Genomic DNA, 16,053 nt, shown 5'->3' with positions numbered 1-16,053 from the left:
GTAAATAGACTATAATTAGATTTTACTTCTCAATCTAGTTTGACAATCTATATCATAACTAGAAATGTTAGTCCTTTTAACTGTGGGTTAAAAACATGGTTGGATTTCATTCTACCATTTTATTTAGTAATTTCCATTTGTCCCACTCTTTCTTCTTTCTTACATTTTTCTAAACTATTTCCCCCACCTATTTCTCTTTCCTGGTTTTGAAGTTATCTCCCGTATTTTTATTCTTTTAGCAGTTCCCCTTAAGTGTTAAAATGGATACTTAACAAAAGAGAATCAATCTCTCTGTCCTAGCACACGATACAAGCATCTTTGAATGCTTTAATTCAAATCCCTAGGGCTTATATGCTATTTTAGATGTATACTGTTATAGTATCTTTAAACAAACAACAGGGGCGCCTGGGTGGTTCAGTCGGTTGGGCATCCAACTTCGGCTCAGGACATGATCTCACAGTCTGTGGGTTAGTGCCCTGCGTCGGGCTCTGTGCCGACAGCCGGCTCAGAGCCTGGAGCCTGTTTCGGATTCTGTGTCTCCCTCTCTCTTTGACCCTCCCCTGCTCACGCTGTCTGTCTGTCTCTCTCTCTCTCTCTCAGAAATAAATAAGACATTAAAAAAAATTAAACAACAAAAATTAGAGACCATTATTTTTATTATATAGCCTATGTTTATTTCAGGTTGAGAAGCAATGCTTTTAGTTCCTTAAGTAACGGACTGTTAGTAGTAAATTCATTTTATATAAAAATGTCTTTATGTTGCCCTAGTTCTTAGAAGACAGGTCATCTTGGGGCGCCTGGGTGGCTTAGTCGGTTAAGTGTCCGACTTTCGCTTAGGTCATGATCTCGTGGTTCGCGGGTTCGAGCCCCGCATCGGGCTCTGTGCTGACTGCCAGCTCAGAGCCTGGAGCCTGCTTCGGATTCTGTGTCTCCCTCTCTCTGACCCTCCCCTGCTCATGCTCTCTCTCCTAGAAATAAATAAAACATTAAAAAAAAAAAAAAGAAGAAGAAGAAGAAGAAGAAGACAGCTCATCTGTTCACTACTCAGGATTATTTTCTCTTGGCACTTTGAAATCTTCTTGCTGTTACCATTACTTTCAGTGTAAGCCTTTCCTTTTGAGGGTAATCCATCTTTTCTCTATAGCTGCTCTGTCTTTGGCAGACTGCTGTTTTGCTAGATATGTCTATGAGGTATCAAGTTTTCTTCCCATTATTCTAATTGAGATGTGTTACATTTCCTCAATCTGAGGCATGGGGTCTTCCACCAGTGTGGAGGAATTCAAATACTTTCATCTATTATCTCCTCCTTGGACATATGTTCAAGTTGACCTTCTCATTCTATTTTAACCTCTTCTATCCATATTTTCTCTTTGATACTCTGTTCTAATTTCTGGACAATTTCTTAACATCGGTCTTTAAGTTCATGACTTCTTTCTTTAGGTGTTTTTAATTTCAGTTATTTTCATTCCTAGAAATTAATTTTTTTTCAAAGCTGCCCAGTCATTTATCATATACCTTATTCTTATTATTCTGTGCTTCTTTCAATTCTACATATTTTACACTATCTACAAACACCAGTATCCAAACAGTGTTTGAGAGTCTTGTTCTGGCAGTTATTTCCACTAGTTTTCATTTATGTTGCCTTACTTTGATATATACTTTGCAATTTTTAAAAATTTTAAGTTCATATATATTTGTTGGAACTATATATGCATCAATCTTTTAAGGTCCAGTTGAAGACACTGAAAAGAGAATTTATGCTAAGCCTGACACCTGGAAGCACGAGCAATCAAGCTTCACTTTAAATTGGAATTCTTGCCTGCAGTTTTTCAGACCACACAGATTATGATTTGAGGCACCAAATCTATGGAAGGACTGGGAGACTTAGTCTCAGTTTGGAGTTAAAATGTCTTTCCGTATTTTCTTGTACTATGTATAAAACATTTTTAAACACCCTCTTATATCTAGCAGGTATAGCGATTCAAGCTATCTAATCTGTTGTATGGCTGAACAGAGAAGTCTGCATTTGAGAGTCTCTGTAGAATATTTTCTTTAGAGTCACTTAACATTTTAAATTACTCTGAATTTTCAAAAAATGAAACTAACAAATTCACTGTAATTACCACAGTACTGTGAGAATCCATCCAATTCCTTATACTGATTAGCTGTGTCTATTTAAAACTCCTATAATATAGAAACTCAATGCAAATTATTACCTTCTTAACACTTGCAGAAAAATCAGCTACTATTTTCAAAATATTGTTGGTTTCAGGAAAATCCTTACAAATATAAGGTTCTTCAGCACATATTACTCTGATTGCCAAGCCAGGACCTAAAGACAATAGTAACAGTGGCTTTTAATATAAATTTTATTTTATATAAATATTTAATATAAAAATATCAGTTCTAATATAAAATCCTTCCAAATATTAAAATCCATTGGCCATTGTTTTTTCGAAATTTACTGAATTATGACTGACATATAACCACAGTTTAGTTTTTTTAAAGTGTTTAATTTCAAATGTGACTATGAAGTTCCCATCCAACTCATCATTTTTTAGAACGCTTCAGTTCTCTTTACATCAAGGATTTTTATCTATTTTTGATAGTCCACTATTGTCATAATAATCTCCAATGAAAATTTTTAATTCACAGTGTATGTGCCAATCTTTTTTTATAAACTTATTAGAAATTTTTTAAACATACAAAAATAAAGAGTAGTGTGTAATGAACCACCTTATTACTCATCACCCAGGTTCAACTACCAATCTACTTTTAGGAAGAAGAGTATGTTGTTTAAAAAAAAAAAGTACAACAGAGTGTTTAATTACAAAAATGTGAACTGGTGTTTCTATTTCATCAAATACTTAAAAGGATAAAAACAAAGTATGCATTTTTTTTTATAGCAGCACAGTATTTTTTACTAAAGAAATCTTACATAATAAAAAAATTCCAATATATAAAATAGATTTTTAAAAGTCAAGTGAATCTATGGGGTGCCTGGGTAGCTCAGTCAGTTAAGCATCCAACTCTTCATCTCAGTTCAGGTCATGATCTCACAGTTCATGGGTTCAAGCCCTTGGGTCAGGCTCTGTACTATCAGCGAGGAGCCTGTTTGGGATTCTCTCTCTCTCTCTCTCGCCACTTGTATGCTCTCTCTCTCAAAAAAAATAAACTTAAAAATAAAAAAGTCAAGTGAATCTAATGAAATGATAACCAAGGACACAGGACCACTTGGCCTCCCTCCATTACATTCATACATAATCCTTTGCCAACACAAAGGTTAGGAGCTGAGCATCTGGAATTCCTAGATTTGAAGTTTATTGACACAAACAACATGAATTACCACAGGAGTTATACCTTTGTCACACAGTTTATGGGACCACTGTGGTATTCAAAAGTACAAGCTCTGAGGTGAGGCCATCGGGGCTAGAATCCTGGCTCCACACCTAATCTGTATTAACTTTGGGCAAACTGGGCTCTGCCCCTAAAATTTCCTCCTTTATGAAAAAGAATAATGGTGCTTTTTATTGTGAGGATCAAATGAGACAGTATATGTAAATTATTTAGCAGAATGCCTAGCACTCACTAGTATTTAAGAAATGTTAACCTTTACTGTCTTTTTTAATTTGACTATCTTGTAACTCATCACCTAATAACTATTATAAAGAGCCAGAAACTGAGGTACAAGACTTACCCAAGGTCAAGAACTTATAACAAAAACAGTTTAAGACTCTCTGTCCTAAATTTAAACAAATACCACCTCTAACTAGTTATTTTTCTATGTGACAGCAGCAAATGGCTATTTAAACAATGTACTTTTTATTTGGTCACAGATTAGTTACATACAGCACTATGCAAAGAAGTAATTCATCCATTCAGCCATAGAATTAGGATTTAAGAGAACCACATTTTAACCTTTAAATGATGAGTTTAATACATCATGGTACAGTAGAAAGAACATATAAATTGCAGCTCTTGTGTGGCAATGTTATTAAAATATCTCTATGCCTTATATTTCTCATCTGATGGCAACATCATAGGCCAGACTCATTGGGCTGGTGCAATATATATAAATACAATGGAAAATGATTATGTAAGAACATGAAGTATATACAATAGATACTAAGAAGAATTTTATTCCCTACACACCCTTTCCTTTCTCTAAAGTTACATATTCCCTGAGATGATAAATTATTTCAAAATTGTCTGAATTGATTTTTCTTCAACATGAAGGTCTAATGGCAAATTGAGAAATTCAAGTGTCTTTTTTTTGTTGTTTTTTTTACCTGGAAATGGATGCCTGGAAACTAACTCTTCTGGAAGTCCAAGTTCTCTGCCTAAAATTCTTACTTCATCTTTATGAAAGTCTTTCAGAGGTTCTATTACTTTTCCCTACAGAAGCAGAAAGCCAATTAATACAAATTAGTAACCAAAATGACATGGAAAATAAGGAGTGACAAATTATTGGCCTTTCCTGTTGTCTTTTACATTAGATTAAAATATCGTCTAAAATTTCATATTTTAAAGGGTCTCCTCCCATATGCTTATAAGAAAATAGATGAATATTCTACTGATCTTTAAAACACATTTTAAACATAAAACTTTCAAATATAAATAAATCAGAGCAGTCCTACCCACCATCTCTGATCTAGTTCTCATTACCAAGCTGGGGCGCCTGAGTGGCTCAGTAGGTTAAGCATCCGACTTCGGCTCAGGTCATGATCCCACAGTTCATGAGCCCGTGCGTCGGGCTCTGTGCTGACAATTCAGGGCCTGGAGCCTGCTTCAGATTTTGTGTCTCCCTCTCTCTCTGCCCCTCACCCTCTCACGCTGTCTCTCACTCTCAAAAATAAACATTAAAAAAAAAATTTAACGGGCGCCTGGGTGGCTCAGTCAGTTGAGCATCTGACTTCAGCTCAGATCACGATTTCACGGTTTGTGAGTCTAAGCCCTGTGTCAGGCTCTGTGCTGCTGACAGCTCGGAGCCTGGAGCCTGTTTCAGATTCTGTATCTCCTTCTCTCTCTGCCCCTCCTCTGCTCATGCTCTGTCTCTATCACCTAAGAATAAACAAACATTAAAAAAAATTTTTTTAATAAAAAACAAAAATACATTACTAGTGTCTCAAAATTACAGTTCTCCAAATGATACTATCAAGTAAGTGAAAAGACAACCTAATCATACCTGACAAAGGATCTACAATTAGAGTGCATAAAGAACACTTACAATTCAGTAATAAAAAGACAAACCAATTAAAAGTGTGCAGAAGATCTGGGGGAACCTGGATGGCTCAGTAATTTAAGCTCAGATCATGATCTCACAGTTTGTGCGACTGAGCCCTGCTTGTGATTCTTTCTCTGTCCTTCCATTATTCACATTCATGTGCATGCGCACGCTCTCTCTCTCTCAAAAATAAACTTTTGGGGCACCTGCACTGCTCCATCAGTTAAATGCCCGATTCTCAATTTCAGCTCAGGTCATAATCTCATGGTTCATGAGTTCAAGCCCCACACTGGACTCTGTGCTGTCAGCTTGGGATTCTCTCTGTCCCTTCCCTGGTCACTTTCTCTCAAAATGAATATATAAACTTTAAAAAAATAAATAAATAAACAAACTTTTTAAAAAATGTGCAAAAGTTCTGGATATTTCTCCTAAGAAGACATACAAATATCTAGTAAGCACATAAAAAGATGCTTAACATCATTAGTTATTAAGAAAATACAAATCAAAATCACAATGAGATACCACTTCTCATCCACTAAAATGACTAAAATAAAGACAGATAATAGCCATCTTAATGGTATGAATTATCAAAATAAAAAGCAGGGAGAATAACAATTGTTGACAACTGTATGGGTAAATAGAAACACTTATGCACTGGTGGTGGATTATAATATGGTGTAACTGTCATGGAACTATTACGAAGTTCCTTTTAAAAATTAAAAAAAAGAACAATGGAGCACTTAGCTGGCTCACTTAGCAGAGCACGCAACTCTTGATTTTAGGGTTAGAAGTTCAAGCCCCATGATGGGGTTAGATATCACTTAAAAATAACATCTTTAGAAAAATAGAGCTACTATGATCCAGCACTTCTTGTATATAGCCAAAACTACTGAAAGCAGGGTCTCCAAGAGATATTTGCCAACTCATGTGCATAGCAGCACAATTCCCAATAGCCAAAAAGTGGAAGCAACCCAAATGTCCATTGACAGCTAAATGAACAAAATGTGTTAAATGAACAAAATGTGTACACATACAATAAAATGTTATTTAGCCTTAAAAAGGAAAGAAATCCTGTCACGTGCTACAACACAGATGAACCCTGAGGACGCAAGCTAAATGAAATAAGCCAGCTACAAAAAGACAAATACTATATGATTTCACTTACATGGAGTATCTAAAGCAGTCAGATTTATGGAGACGGGAAGTAGAATGGTTGATTACCAGGTGTTGGGAAGAGGAAGAAGAGGGTAGCTGTTGTTCAGTGGGTATATAAAGTTTCAGTTTTACAAGATGAAAACATTATGGAGCTGTCTCACAACAATGCAAATATACTTAATATTACTGAGCTGTACAATTAAAAATGATTCGGGGAGGGGTGAGGGAGAAAGGCTTTATGGTAAAGTTCTCAGAAGCTCTTACCTCTTCTCTCAACTTTCTGATAAGCTCTGTGTCATTGTGATGAGTTTTGATGAGTTCAGCTTTACCACTTGCAACAAGGGAAGCACTTTCAATTAAATCAGGCCGTAAAGTACCTTGGGCAAGGAAAACCTCCTCTGGTTTCAGGTTCATTTCTCCAATCACTTCATTGGCAATCTATAACGAAGAAGAGAAAAACAGCCTTTTAAGAGACAAATCTTTTAAAAAGGTAGCAGTCTTTTTTATCCTTTCAGCAAAATTCCTCAGAGTCCTTTTGCAATCCTGACCAAGAAATAAAATCCATACCAACTCTCAAAAGTAAATTAAGAACATCTGCTTTAGAAAGATTCAAAACATCAGGCATTCAAAAGCCTAAAAAGTAGCCACTGAAATATCCAAAGAACAAAAGTCCAGTATCAGCTGAAAATATCTATTCGTAAATAGTTAAAATAATAGCCTGGCAACATAAGTATACATGTTTCTTAAGACATAAAATAATTTCTACCAGTCAGTAGAACAGCAACACGCACTAAAATTCTTAACCTAAAAAATAAATAAAATTAGGTAGTAAACTTGATTATTTGATGTAATAACAAGGAAAAACAAATACGAAAATTCACACCAAAATTAGTATACAATGTGGATATTAAAAAAACTACCTTAACAAAAGTATCTCCAATAATCTTTCTTTTCTCTTCAGGACTTGTAGTCATATTTAACGTTTTGCTAATTCTTTTTCGTGGAGTTCTATCTTCATCTGATATTGGTAGAGTTGTTGTTCCATTGTAGAAAGAATGAGCAGCATTTATCACTGAAGGAGAAGGGAGAAGCACGTATTAAAATAGAACATTTTAAAAAACATAAATAACAGGTCAAACTACAGAAAGAAAACCTAGGTGGATCTTTTGATCACCCTTACACCCTGCCTCCATATTACAAAACTACCAACAAACCATGATTAACAGTGTCTAGACACAGGCACTCATTAAATTTTGTTCTTTTGAGAATCTTGTGCCATTTAAAAATCTAAGGTGATGACTTTATAAATTATGCTGGCTGGTTTCTCTGTATTCAATGCCCCATCAGAGCAACATGGAAATGCTAAAGGAAAAAGCACAGCCCCAAGGGAATTGAAAGCAATGGTTCACATACGGGGATCAAAGTCCTCAGGACTGCACACTGAATTAACTAGTCTCTTGAAATACTGATGTTTATCAACATATATGTAACAATCTCTGGTTGTCCTTCTATTTTTAAAGAGCAAGCTACTTAAAAATTAACTAAGATCTCATTTGGAAGGCTGAACAATTGGTGAGCTTCACTGAAATACAACTGGCTATTTCACTGGGACACAGCCATGAATTTGCAGCTCTGTCTCTTAAACTGGTCAATTACCCCAAAAAGACACCCCCAATCTCCTATCAGCATTCTGATAACAGAACATAGAAAGTGGCAAGGAGAGAGAGTAGCCATTCAGTATACAGATTTTTGCTTAACCTTACTGTTTGTTATGTAGAATCTTACTTCTACCCTCAACTATGCCTGGAATTGATATGCCCAAATCTAAAGTGTCTTTTATTTAGCCTCTCTAAAGAATAAATCCAGTCTTCTGACGCAGAAAAATAGCAGCAGTTTATTCCTATGTAAAGGAAAAGGATCTCCTTCTCAGATTTTCAACCAATCTGTTTTAGGATCACCCAGAAAACTACACCACACAGGGAAGTCAAATCCTGAGCCTCCCCACAACTCTCACCTTTATTAGCTTCCTCCCCTGTGCTGTGCTAACAGCTCAGAGCCTGGAGCCTGCTTCTGATTCTGTGTTTCCCTCTCTCTCTAATGACCCTTCCCTGCTCACACTCTTTCTCTCAAAAACAAGTAAACATTAAAAAAAAATTTTTTTAAAGAAAATCAGTAACACTAAGGTATTTTTTAAAATCACAATATTAGGATGGCTAACACAAACTTAACCACACACAAAAATTATTACAAATCACATTTATGCCACTAAACCCAAACTAAATGTGTCCAACTGAACTTTTTCTTAGCCTAATTCCAAAATTCCTGCAGTCACTTCAACACCACCAAAAAGGCTCCAGTTAGGGTGGAAAGACAAAATGAATTTAATTAATAACAAATTATTAAAAGATCTTACTTGCATCTTTCACAACAATATAGGACTATGTGAAGACACTACTAGGATCCATTCCAGCGTTTTGGAAAAAGCTTGGCTAGTGAGGGATCCTGGTTAAGGACCAGTAGCTTATCAGAGAAAATCCACATTATCCATCTGCTTTCCACCTTCCAAATTTTGTTACACCAGGAGACTGCTATCACCTCCACTATTCCTTGCCCTGTGGCATTATATTTGTTTTATGCCTATAATGTTATTTTAGTGAAGTTTCAAAAGAGAAAGAAATAGGGGCCCCTGGGTGGCTTAGTCGGTTAAGCGTCCAACTTTCGCTTAGGTCATGATCTCGCGGTTCGTGGGTTCGAGCCCCGCGTCGGGCTCTGAGCTGACTGCCAGCTCAGAGCCTGGAGCCTGTTTCAGAGTCTGTGTCTCCCTCTCTCTCTGACCCTCCCCTGCTCACGCTCTCTCTCTCTCTCCTAGAAATAAATAAAAATATTTAAAAAAAAAAAAGAGAAATAGACTCATCTACACTTCACGTTTAACTACAAGTTTTCGTTTTACATTCAACCTTCTAGCATCAATTCCAACTAATTCAATAATATGCATGGTTTGTATCATTGAAGTATGGACTTGATTCCAATGTAACTATTGATTACACCCTGTTTTTAAAAAGTATTAAAGACAGGGACTCCTGGGTGGCTCAGCTGGTGAAGCCTCTGACTTCAGCTCACGTCATGATCTCAACGGTTCATAGGTTTGAGGCCCGCATAGGGCTCTGTGCTGACAGCTCAGAGCCTGGAACCTGCTTCAGATTCTGTGTCTCCTTCTTTCTCTGCCCTTCCCCTGCTCATGTTCACTTGTGCTCTCGCTCGCTCTATCTTTCTCTCTCTCAAAAATAAACATTAAAAAAAATTTTTTAAGTATTAAAGATAGCCACAAATGTAAATGCAGTCAAAACTTAAAAAGTTTAGGGTGTCTCAGTCAGTTAAACATTGGACTTCGGGTCACAATTGGATGATCTCCAGCCCCGCGTCAGCTCTGTGCTGACAGCTCAGAGCCTGGAGCCTGCTTCAGATTGTCTTCCCCTCTCTCTGCCCCTCCCCAACTCATGCTCACTCGTGCTCTCCCTCTCTCTCAAAACAAATAAGCATTAAAAAAAATTTTATTTAGAAGTTTACTAGTGGACTTAAAAAAGTGACTAGGTTCCTCAAAAAGTTAAAAACAGAACTACCCTAAGACCCAGCAACTGCACTACTAGGTATTTACCCAAAGGATATAGGTATACTGTTTTGAAGGGGCATATGCAGCCCAGTGTTTACAGCAGCACTATCAACAATAGCCAAAGTGTGGAAAGAGCTCAAATGCTCATTGATGGATAAATGGATAAAGATGATGTGGTATATATATACACAACTGAGTATTACTCGCCAATCAAAAAGAATGAAATCTTGCCATTTGCAACTACGTGGATGGAACCAGAAGGTATTACCCTAAATGAAATTAGTCAGAGAAAGACAAATATCATATGACTTCACTCACGTGAGGACTTTAAGATACAAAACAGATTAATATAAGGGAAGGAAAGCAAAAATAATATAAAAACAGGGAGGGGGACAAAACATAAGAGACTCTTAAATACAGAGAACAAACTGGGGGTTACTGGAGGGGTGGTGGGGGGATGGGCTAAATGGGCAAGGAGCATTAAGGAGGACACTTGTTGGGATGAGCACTGGGTGTTACACATAGGGGATGAATCACTGGAATCTGTTCAATCTGGAAACCATTATAGCAGTATGCTAACTTAGATGTAAATTTTAAAAATAAAAAAAAATTAAAAGTGACTATACTCTTAACAAATTAGGCACAGGAGTTAACATATCTCACCATAACAAAGGCCACATACAACAAGCCCACAGTTATATCATACTCAATGGTGTTAAGTTAAGCTTTCCCTCTAATACCAGGAACAAGACAAGAGTGCCCACCCTCACCAATCCTATTCAATGTAAGTACTACAAGTCCTAGCTAGAAAAGTCAGTCAAGAAAAGAAAATAAAAGGTATCAGAATTGGAAAGGGGAAAAACAAGCTGTCAGGATTTGCAGATGACAGGACTTTATACTGAGAAAACCCTAAAGATTCAACCAAAAAACTATTACAAAGGATCACTGAACTCAGTAAAGTTGCGAGATACAACAAAACTAACATACAAAAATCGGTAGTTTCTACACATTAACAAATTTTCCAAAAAAAAAAAAAGAAACCATACAGAAATCAATCACACTTACAACAGTGTCAAAAACAATAATTCTTAGAAGTAAATTTAAGAAAGCAAAAAATCTCTACTATGAAATCTACAAGATACTGATAATAAGAAATCAAAGGAGACACAAAGAAATGGAAAAATAATGGATAAATGGGTTAGAAAAATACTGTTAAAATGTCAATACTACCAAAAGCCATCTATGGCTTCACTGCAACCCTTACCAAGAATTCAATAGGATTTTTTTAAACAGAACTAGAATAAACACTCCTAAAATATATGTGTAACCACAAAAGACCCCAAATAGCTAAAGAAATCCTGAGAAAGAAGAGCAAAGGAGGAAGTATCACACTTCCTGATTTCTAGCTATACTATAAAACTATAATCATCCAAACAGTATGGTATTGGCATAAACAGACAAATGTAACAGAATCAAGAGTCCAGAAATAAACCCAAGCATAGAGAGTCAACTAATATTTGATAAGGGAGCCAACAACACTCAACAAAGACAGTCTGTTCAATAAATGGTGATAGACTAAATGGTGATGGAATATATAAATGTAAAAAAAAGAAACTGGACCCCTACCTTTCACTACTCAGAAAAGTTAACTCAACATAGATTAAAAACCTCAATATAAGACCTGAAATCATGAAAGCCCTAGAAAAAAACACAGAAATAAAGTTCTTTTCCTGGGTCTTGTTAATGAATTTTTGGACAGGACCCTTAAAGCACAAGCAACAGATAAAAAACGAACAGGTGGGGCAACATCCAACTAAGAGCTTCTGCACAGCAAAAGAAATCCATCAATAAAGTAAAAGCACAACTAACAGGGGTGTCTGGGTGGCTCAGTCAGTTAACCATCCAACTCAACTTGGCTCAGGTAATTATCTCACCGTTGTGAGATCGTGCCCCACAGCCTGGTTCCATGCGGAGCAGAGATTTATGCTGTTTGGGATTCTCTGTCTTCCCCACTTTCTCTCTACCTCTCCGTGGCTCATGCTCACTCACTCTCTCAAAATAAATAAATAAACATTATTAAAAAAAAAAAAAAAAAGACAATCTACAGAATGGGAAAAAATGTTTGCAAACCATTTAAGTGATAAGGGGTTAATAGCCAAAATATATAAAGAACTTCTACAACTCAACAGCAAAAACACAAGAAGTTCAATCAAAAAATGGACAGAGGATCTGAATGGACATTTCTCCAAAAAAGATATACAAAAGGCCAACAGGTACATAGAAAGAAGCTCAGTGTCACCAGCTATTAGATTAATGCTAATTAAAACGACAATGAGGTATCACCTCATTCCTGTCAGAACGGCCATCATCAAAAAGATAAGAGATAGCAAATGTGAGGGTGTGGAGAAAAGGGAATCCTTGTGTAATGCTGGTAGAATTGTAAATTGGTATAGCGCGATAGAAAAGAGTTTGGAGGATCCTCAAAAAATTAAAAATAAAACTGTCATGTGATCCAGGAATTCCATTTCTGGGAATATATCCAAAGGAAATGTAAGCACTCAAAAGGTTATCTGAATTCCCATGTTCACAGCAGCATTAATTCCAATAGCTAAGATATGAAGACAACCAAAGTGTCCATCAATGAGTGAATAATAAAAATGTGGTGTATATATATATATACACACACACACACAATGGAAATTATTCTTCCATAAAAAAATCCTACCATATGTGACAACATGCGTGGACCCTAAAGGTATTAACATTAAGAGAAATAAGTCAGATAGAGAAAGACAAATACAGTATGATCTCACTTATATGTAGAATCTAAAAAACCAAACCCAAAGAAAAAGAGATCAGACTTACTATCAGAGGTGGAGAGTGGGGAGAAGGGGAATTGGACGAAGGTGGTTAAAAGATACAAACTTCCAGTTACAAGATGAGTAAGGCTATACTATACAACATGACCAATATAGCTAATACTGCTAACTAATACACAGAGTAGTTAAAAAAGTAAATCCTAGGAGTTCACATCATAAAAATTTTTCCCTTTTATTTTAATGTCCCTATATGAGAAGATGGATATAAACTGGAACTACTGTGATAATCTTGTCAAGATGTATATAAAATCATCATGCTATAGTTTTATACAGTGATGTATATCAATTATTTCTCAATAAAACTAGGAAAAAAGTTCACTACAGACTCTTCACTCCTCTATATAAGTCTTTCAGTTTGTAAAATAATCTGTATATCCATACTTTTAGAAACACTTGGAAATTTTCATCCATAAATAATATTATAGATGGGAAAAAATAACTCAAAAAGAGATATGAACAGAAGAGAACAAAACGGTAGCTGGAATTTTAGTTATTTGTATATAACACTAGGAATAATCAAGTTTTAAAATTTATACTGGGAACCCTCTTGAAACAGGTAATTATAATGTAAAAGTAAAAAATGTCCTCATAAGCTTACTGGGGAAACCTGTACTTAGTTAAGGCAATGAGCTCACTCATACCATAAGGCTAGTTTGATTTGATAATAAGTCCTTACATATATATTAACTCTTCTGGGGTTCATCAATACCTTTGACCTGGATCCCAAGCTTTTTGAGGGCCTCTTCTACAGACTGGCTTTCTCGTTTTCTCATAAAGCCATTATCAATGTGCACAGCAATGACTTGATCTTGGTTCAAAGCACGATTCAGCAAAGCTGTACAAACTGTCGAGTCAACTCCACCACTGAGTAAAACCTACAAGGTGAGATTAAAAGAAAAATCAAATTGAGTAGAAAAAAAACTATCACCTTAAATCATTACCTTTAAAAACAGTTTTTAGCACAATGTATGTATGGTCATTGAAAAAGCACTCTGAACCAGCTCAACTCACAAAGCACCCAATCATCCAGGCAACATTTAAGGGCTGTGGTGACAAGCCAGCTCTGAGTTCTATTATCGACATAAATTTGTTGACTTTCAGATGTAAATTCCTTACCAAAACTTTTGATGTGCCTACTCTCTCTTTGATCTCTCGAATGCACTCAAGTTCTCTGTTCTGCACAGTGAAGGTCCCACTGCAGCCAGCTATATCATAGAGGAAGTTCTTCAGTATTACTTTCCCATTTTCTGTAAGGCCAACTTCAGGGTGGAACTGTGCTCCATATAATTTTTTAGACTCGTTTGCTATACCTTTAAAGAGAAAATAATCACAAATTAAATTTTTTTCATGTTGAAGACTCAACTAAGTACCCATAGTTTTCTTCATAATATCTTCCTCTATAAATATGAAAACTGATACAAAATTACTGCATTTTTAGCTACAGGGGGAAAAAACACATAAAACAAAAACTACACTGCCATAATTCTTAAAAGGTCTTTATTTGTGACAGTGAAAAATCCTAGAGATTATTTCATAGTACCTTCAACTTCACCCAGATTATTTTGTCTACTTCATACAATAACAACTCAATTTTGGCTCTCAGATGCAATGTGCAGCTACCAATTTTATGTGTTAAAAAAAATTCATGTATTAGGCCTGTGAGAATATTCTAACTACTCCTTTCTTAGATACTATTAACCACAGATGTAACTTCACTGATTTGGCTAATGTGTTTCTGAAATTACTGATTACCTACTAAGCAACAGGCGTTAGGCTAAATGTTTTCCATGGACAAGTATTACTCCTGTTTACGGCTCTGAGATATCAAGAAACGTACACCTAGTTAAGTAGTTAAATCAGGCCTAGCAAGCTAACTCATACTTGTTCTACTACACCAAGGAACCACACATTTTTTTAAATTTATTCAGTTTTGAGAGAGACAGAGACAGAGCCTGAGCAGGGGAGGGAAAGAGAGGGAGGGAGACAGAATCCAAAGCAGCCTCCAGGCTCTGAGCTGTCAGCACAGAGCCCAATGCAGATCTTGAACTCACAAACCCTGAGATCATGACCCGAGCCGAAGTCAGACGCTTAACCACCTGAGCCACCCAGGCTCCCCAGAACCTCACACCTTCTTTGCTTGGGTTCTATTCCACGACACCATTCTCTCGTGGTTCATTACTTATTTCACTGCTCCTTCTCAATCTTTGTTGGTTCCTCCTCATCTTATCCGTTTCTACACATGAAAGCTGCCCAGTACCCAGCACTTAAATCTCTTCTCTATACATGGAGTGATCTATCACTCATGGCTTTAAATTCTACCCATATGATGGTACACCACCAAATTTATACCTCCAGCCCAATTTTCTGCTCTATAGTCTAGATTTACATATATACAACTGTTTACTCATATCTTTATTTCTATGATTAATAAGGCATCTTGAATTTAATACACAAATCCACATGACTGCATTCTTACCCATCAGGTAAACAAAAAACTTGCCTTTCTGGATGCTCAGACCATACATAAAACTTGGGAGTTAAAGCCCAATTATACCCTTTGTTCCCCACTTCACATGCAATCCAACAGCAATTCCTTTGTCTCTCCTTTCAAAACCTATCAGAATCCAGTCTCACTTCCAGTATCCAGTCCAGCACGTAAGAACCTAAAGGACATTGCTATGTCCTAACAATAAACGGAAAGCTAACCACTGCCCTTGGAGAGACTGCAGATGAGCACAGAGAATTCATAACTTACCCATGAGTGCAAATATCCACAGGAACCACTGCTGAGGTAGGGAAACTTGACCTATAATCAGTGAATTGCTAGAGGTTTAGTGTAAAAATCTGAGAGATAAAAATTCCAGGAAGACCCAGTCATCACGGGCCCCCCACACCTTTGTGAATTTTACCTACAGGAGATCAACCAAGTTCTCACAGTAAATATCAGGGAGAGGGGAAAAGGAACCATTTTGAAACATACCAGGACATTCAGTTCTTCCTAACTAAGTCTACTCTCAGGAGAAACTATTTCATCTATTTAACCTGCTAGCCTTCTATCAGAGCCCACTGACCTGTGAGAAGGGAAATATCCTAATCTAGCCCACTCTAGTCATCACATTCCATCTAACAGGGAGAAAAATGTTCCATAGCTCAGGGACACAGATTTACTAAAAAACTGAGAGCTG

The 16,053-nt window shown here is 36.5% G+C and overlaps 1 protein-coding gene across 5 annotated transcripts in view; it reads right to left on the bottom strand.

Moving 5' to 3' along the window:
• The window catches only part of GMPS (guanine monophosphate synthase), an 85,709-nt gene that overhangs the window by 13,200 nt on the left and 56,456 nt on the right, over positions 1 to 16,053 (bottom strand). For all 5 annotated transcript variants that reach the window (XM_077750087.1, XM_077750084.1, XM_077750086.1 and 2 more), the window contains 6 exons: positions 13,985 to 14,178; positions 13,578 to 13,743; positions 7,300 to 7,451; positions 6,644 to 6,817; positions 4,290 to 4,395; positions 2,217 to 2,332 (listed from right to left, as the gene is read on the bottom strand). In XM_077750087.1, coding sequence (XP_077606213.1) covers positions 2,217 to 2,332; positions 4,290 to 4,395; positions 6,644 to 6,817; positions 7,300 to 7,451; positions 13,578 to 13,743; positions 13,985 to 14,178 — 908 coding nt within the window. The remainder of the gene's footprint in view (positions 1 to 2,216; positions 2,333 to 4,289; positions 4,396 to 6,643; positions 6,818 to 7,299; positions 7,452 to 13,577; positions 13,744 to 13,984; positions 14,179 to 16,053) is intronic.

Source organism: Crocuta crocuta, unplaced genomic scaffold (assembly GCF_008692635.1).
Source record: "Crocuta crocuta isolate KB4526 unplaced genomic scaffold, BGI_CrCroc_1.0 scaffold19, whole genome shotgun sequence".
Lineage (NCBI taxonomy): Eukaryota > Metazoa > Chordata > Mammalia > Carnivora > Hyaenidae > Crocuta > Crocuta crocuta.
This window is presented reverse-complemented; position numbering and strand designations above follow the sequence as displayed.